The sequence below is a fragment of the Lontra canadensis genome, unplaced genomic scaffold (genome assembly GCF_010015895.1).
Source record: "Lontra canadensis isolate GAN:19392208 unplaced genomic scaffold, GSC_riverotter_1.0 scaffold156, whole genome shotgun sequence".
NCBI classification, from domain to species: Eukaryota; Metazoa; Chordata; class Mammalia; order Carnivora; family Mustelidae; genus Lontra; species Lontra canadensis.
The window spans coordinates 305,670-311,669 of NW_022631150.1; the positions used below are offsets into that span (position 1 = coordinate 305,670).

Here is a 6,000-nt window from a genome sequence, read left to right on the forward strand (position 1 = left end):
GTACAATAAAGCAAAGTAGTCAATCTTACTGCCAAACCTAACTAAGCAAATATGTCATTGCATCGATTGACTTAACAGGGAAAGAAAGTATTACAGAAAAGAGTCTGTGGAGTGGACACTGAAGCAGCAAACAAGATGAGGTCAAGTCTCCCAAAGGACCTGCCAGCTATTAAGCATAGTGACAACTTGTCCTTGAACCAGATTTAAGGTATTTTTCAAAGTCTTCATTTATTTATAATCCATATCTAAACAGAGAGGAAATTAAAATGCATTAGACTTCTAAGTCATTAATCTCTCTCAAGAAAGAAAAACAGGGAGGAAGAGGACAAGACAATGACTTAGGGACAAGTTAACAAAAGGATTCATTCATTCATTTTGTATATACTTTCATCTAACAACTTTGGTTTGACAAGTAAGGGATCTGATGAACAAGGTCATGGGTTCTCTGTCCTTAAGGACCTTCCTGCCCTGTGGGAGCTACGGGTGAGTAAACAGTCCTGATGTTACCACGCAAGGTGAGCAAGACCACGTGCTATGCTGTGGGAACCCACACAGGAAGGACTCAAACAACTCGGGTTTTAGCCACCTCAGAAGAAAGCACAGTAGGAAGCACTATGGCGCCAGGAAGTATGATCAAATATATCTTGGAGACTTCAGATTTGTTGGAAAGCATTCCTCCTACCCTCGGGAGTCGCTTGGAAAATGTTAACTCTCCATAGCTATGGCCAAAAGCTCCCCACAAAATCCTCTTTGGATCATCCTCACAGTAGTTTCCAATAGGGAGAGCCAACCCTGAAGCAGTGTTAGCATCATGGTAGTGCACTCCAGAGATGTCAATGGAAAGATTGGTGGAACTAGAGATGATTCCTGAGTTTGAATTCTGTTACCCTTCTTAATAACACCATGACCTTGAACCAGTTACTTAACCTCTCTGAAGCTCTGTGTCCTTGGCCGTAAGATGGGCGTAATCAAAGATTCTGAGGATCACACTAGTAAAGTACTTCGAACAGCACCTGATGCTTAGTAAAAGCTCAATAAATGTTAACCCTCCAGGAAGACATGGAGTATTTCACATAGGTAGAAGATCTTTGTTATCATTCCAATGCAATGCTTTAAGCAGACATAATAGGACAGTAAGAGGAAATACATGTAAAGGAATGCTGTTAATGGAACAGTGGTGGAGAATAACCACTTCAGAGGAGCTAAATTTCACCCCTCAGCTCTGCCAGGATAAACAACATAATCGGGCTGAGAACCTTCGCTTTGTTCCCTGACATGTTTAGAGAAAGGAGGAAGCTAGGGCTGTAGTACCTCTTCACTTCTCCTCTGATCATGCTGGACTGGTTAACGCCAACAGGCAGGGTGGACAGTGGTTAAGGCTACGGGCTGTGGAACCAAGCACTTGGATCCAAACCCTGACTCTGCTGCTAACTGGCAGTGTGCCCTAGGACTGCTCTCTCCACCTCCATACTCCTCAGTTTCTTCACCTGTGAAATTGGGATGCCGATAGCATCTATCTTGGGATTTCTGTGAGAACTTACATACATAACCATACTTAAAACTCTGAGAACAGTGCCCAGCGAAGTTAGTGTTGTATAAATGATGGTGATTATAAAATTTGTTATTATTAAAGAATAATACAACATAAGGAAATTGTTCAAATGCACAAAATCATGAAATATTGGGTCCAGACAAAAGTGTCTTGTCAAAGCTGGTGGTCACTAGGCAGTTAATTCTATGAAGATGAGAGCTGGATTTTGATTAAAAAATGAATGGACAAGGCATGAAGCCCTGAACTAGTTAGAGGGCATGATGAGGAGGAAAGCATACTAGATCTGGAAGTGAAAACCGTGCCCATGTGAGCAGCGCTTAGCCATATTCTAATCTGAGCAGGTGTCTTCTCCTTCCTGATACTGTTTACTCATCACTAAAACAGGGAGGTCAGTGAGAGCATTTCTAAGGTTCACTCCAAATCCAAAATTCTATGTGGCCAGATAGCCTCTGAAATTTTACAGAAGACAGTTTAATTATGGCTACCGAAGTCTTTTTTACAGACCTAGGATTATCAAGTTGAAGACAATGCCATTTGTTTGTGTTTTCTGAGTCATAATGCAAGAATCTGAACTATAAACAGATCTTAAAATCCATGAAAATGGATTATCTTTAGCACAACTGATAACTTTTAAAGCTGTCGGATTGGGAGAATAAAACTGATAAGGACATCTTCTCATTCACTTTAAGTGAATCTTTACAGACTCAGACTAAAACATAATCCAAAGGTATCCTAATGCTAACTTATCATTAACATGGAGAGATTGGAAGTAGAACTCTTATGGAGTTTAGCTTAGCAATTCTCAGCTAAATGAAATTAAGCTGATTTAGTTGAGCTTTTGAGACATGAGAGTGGAAAGCATAAGTCCAAAGGATTTGGGGAAATTGCACCAAGACCGCCTGTCTCCAGACTGTGGGCTGGAAAGGAGCTTCGAGAGGCTTGTCTGCTGAGGGTAGGCTGCCTTCAGAAGTTTGATACATTGGATAGAGATACCAAAAATACCAAAATACCAAAAGATTTCACTTGGAAAAAAAAGAAAAAAATATTTTGTGGTGGAAAATTAAAAAAAAAAATGTGGGAGGATGATTTGAAATCAAAAGTCTGGACTAAGAACACAGGCTTTGGGTTAAACAAAGTTTAAATTTTAGCTCTGCTACTTTGTGACCTTGGGCTGGTTGGTTAATCTCCCTGAGCCACACATTGCATTGGGTTTCTGTGAGGATTAAATGAGATCATTCCCGTAAAGTATTTGGCCCTCAACCTCTAGAAGGTAGGAAACACTAGATAAATGATGGCTATACTTACTCTCCTAAATGAAGGACAGGGCAGGTCATCAATATTCCCCTCTAGTGAGCTTCTCTGTGCTCCCTTTGGAATGTCTCAGAGGTGTCAGAAGCACTCTTTAAGGCTTCTGCAATCATAGTTTGGGTCCAAACCTCAGTCTTTCTCGTGAGCCCTAAAATACCTATGGGTTTTTTGTTTTGTTTTGTTTTGTTTTGTTTTTCTAAGATCTATTCATGTTTTACGTGGGCACGGGATAAAGGCTCACTTTGTAAGACTGTCCATCTAGGTTAAAAATAAAAATGCAGAAATGTGTGGAACTCCAACAGTAGAATATAGGGAAAATAGATTATTCTTAGCTGAAAACAAAGACATTCTCGTATATGAATGTGTATGTAAATGCATAGAAAAAGGCTGGACTTTATGAACAACAACATGGCCACAACAGTTCCATCTGGGGAAGATTGGGGAAGAGGTGGGATTTACCTGGCATTGTCTTAATGCTTTACACATCTGTTTACATGTTGGTTGTATAATTACAAACTAGAAAACCCCCAAAACCAAACAAACAAAAAAGCAAAGCCCAAAGCAAAAGTCATGGTACAAAATGAAATAGACTTTTGGAACTACTGTATACCAGTAGACAAGAATCAAGGAATTTATCTTCAGGGCTGCCCATGATTTCTTACAAAGTCACATTCTGCTGATTTTGCTGTCCTTGAGGAGTAAGGAGACCAGTAAGGAGATTTCTGATTCTATCTCCAGCAACTGATAAACCCAGGTTAGAAAGCAGTTGAAGCTGCCAGCCAGAAAATCTCGTTATAGACCTCTTTCTCTCTGCCAAATAGATAAAATCCTGGCTAGTTCTTTGCAAAATTCAAGGTCAACGGAGGTGCCAACTGAACACGATTGGTAAATTATGCTTTTAAGCAGAAAGAAATCAGATAGTAAATTATATATCGATCAGTACATTTTGATAGCCAAGAAAGTAAGTGACAACTTAAAAAAAAAAAAATTCTACTTGACAGCTACTTGGTTGATAAAAAAAATACCTAAATGAGGAGTTGTAAAATATCACCCTTGTTCCCCTCCCACCAATACCATTAAATAAATTCATTAATTCAAAGAGAGTAAAGAGTTTAAGCCCTGAATTATGGGCTATGACATGTTTTTTGATTATTAGCAAAACATTTGTTTGCCGTTGGTGATGACTTTTCACGATGGGCCCATTCCTTGGAAAGAAACATTTTGGCTGCAGGGAAAACCAAGAAACACTGCAGAGCACTGAGAAGTTGCACTGACTTGCTTTGGTTCAGCCTGCAGTCTCCACTAGTGAGGGATCTTCAGGGGCAGCAGGAAGGACAGGGTGGTTTTGCCTTGTTGTTAATGCATATGTTTTGGCCCATGACTTGAGGGAATTTTGTGCTTTAACCATGAGCTAGTCAAAGGGAGCCTGTGCCAGCCCTCTAGCTAGGCCTAACTTACTGCTTCCAGAACTGCCTTTCCAGCTTGCCCATTTGGTGCAGGAAGGTAGTCTGGCCCGGTGTGTAATTCATTGTGTTCTGCTGGTGGGTTAAGGGAAAGGCTGTGTGTCAGGCACAGCGCAGAAAGGGACCTGAATGAAGGGCGGGAAGAATGAATGGAGAGAACCATTTTGATGGAATTGCCCTAGGGGATTAAATAGGACAGGGCACCTGGGGGCTGAAAGAAGGTTCTGTTGTTTACAAAACTCTCCCTAAGAGTGCCAGTCATCAGTCTCTTAACAATCATACATTTCTTACCTCCCACTTGTGTATAAATCTGCAGGTTTATGCAGACCACCAGCGTGACAATTACAATGCATTCAGTTTATTGTGAAACACACAAAAAATACCGCTTTCTTTCTTTTTTCCCCTCTTTTATAATCAAAGTGATGTTAACAACTATGAATGGAAGAACAAGGAATTACGGGATAAATATATACAGCAGCATAAGCCCATCTTGTCACTTGGATTCAGACTGTCCACTGTTCTCTCAAAAAGAAAGGCAGTCATACCAAGCAACATTGAGGCAACGTGAAATAGAGAATTTTTAAAAAGCTGGATTCCATCATTTCTGCAAAAGGCCATTCTAGTCCTTTGCTATTTTTACCATTGATAGAGACTCGACAAGTTATTGGCTGCATGGCTTTGGGAAGCCAGAAGCTGCGGCTTGTAATGAAGATGGCAGTACAGCACTTGAGACAGAGTCAGTGAAAGGGGTGGAAAAAGTTGAACCCTTCGAAGGTAAGAAAGGAGAGCTACTGAATTAGTCCCTGACTAAATTACTAGCCATAACTGTACCCCAGGCCAATTCTTTTAGACACTGACTGTCATCCTGTGGCTTTGAGAAATTCCCATTCCCGGCTCAAACCCTCTGTAAGGCAGGCAGCCCAGCCCACCCCCACTGTTCAGAGGCGCCCCCACCCACAAATTTGCATCAAGACAGGTATATTTCCCAGCTGGACCAAGGCATCCAGAAGCTCGCCTTTCCTTTGGGAATCTGCAAGACAACCTTTGGCTTATTCCTGGCCAGCAATCAAAAGCATTTCAGAGAAGAGCAGAAAACAAAAGAAACAAACAAAACCCGTCCTTACCCGCTTCTTAAAAAATTGGAAGGCTGAGCATTTCTTGACTGGGAATCCATTCATGTCTTTGTTTACCATTTTCCACCGTAGGGAGTTCACAGTTATAGATCCAGGGTGGCACCGCCTGGTGAGTGCAGCGAGCGGGTTCCCCGGCCGCGCTCCCGGACGCAGGCAGTAAAGACCGAGCGGGATGGAGAACCTGGCGGGGCTCGGGTCCTCACTCACACATCCTGCAGCGTCGTTACCGCAACAACCTCTCCCCGCTCTCAGTTGCCACCGGCAGTGGCTCTGCTCTTCCCATCGCTGCTCCGAGGCGCGGGCATCGGCGCGGCCGGCCCCCGGGCTGCGGCGGATCCCGGGGAGATGCTCTGCTCTGCCGCTGGCGAGTCGGAGAGGGGCACCCCCTGCGCGCCCCCGGCTACCTGGCGGCTCTGCGGCGGGCGCTCGGGGCCCGCCGCTCGGCTCCAGGTGCTGCGCGCGGCTGGAGGCTGCTCGGGAGGAGAGCTGTTTTTGATCGTGCAAGTTCCAGTGGGAGCTGGTAGTTAAGCCGCGGAGAGAAGGA

General features: G+C 43.2%; 1 protein-coding gene across 1 annotated transcript in view; it reads right to left on the reverse strand.

The window, feature by feature from the left end:
- Window positions 1–5,568, reverse strand: part of SGK1 (serum/glucocorticoid regulated kinase 1) — a 108,456-nt gene extending 102,888 nt beyond the window's left edge. Inside the window, exon 1 of the mRNA XM_032844788.1 lies at window positions 5,448–5,568. Within this exon, the coding sequence (XP_032700679.1) occupies window positions 5,448–5,516 (69 nt within the window). The 5' untranslated portion in view covers window positions 5,517–5,568. The remainder of the gene's footprint in view (window positions 1–5,447) is intronic.
- Between the last annotated feature and the right edge of the window lie 432 nt (window positions 5,569–6,000).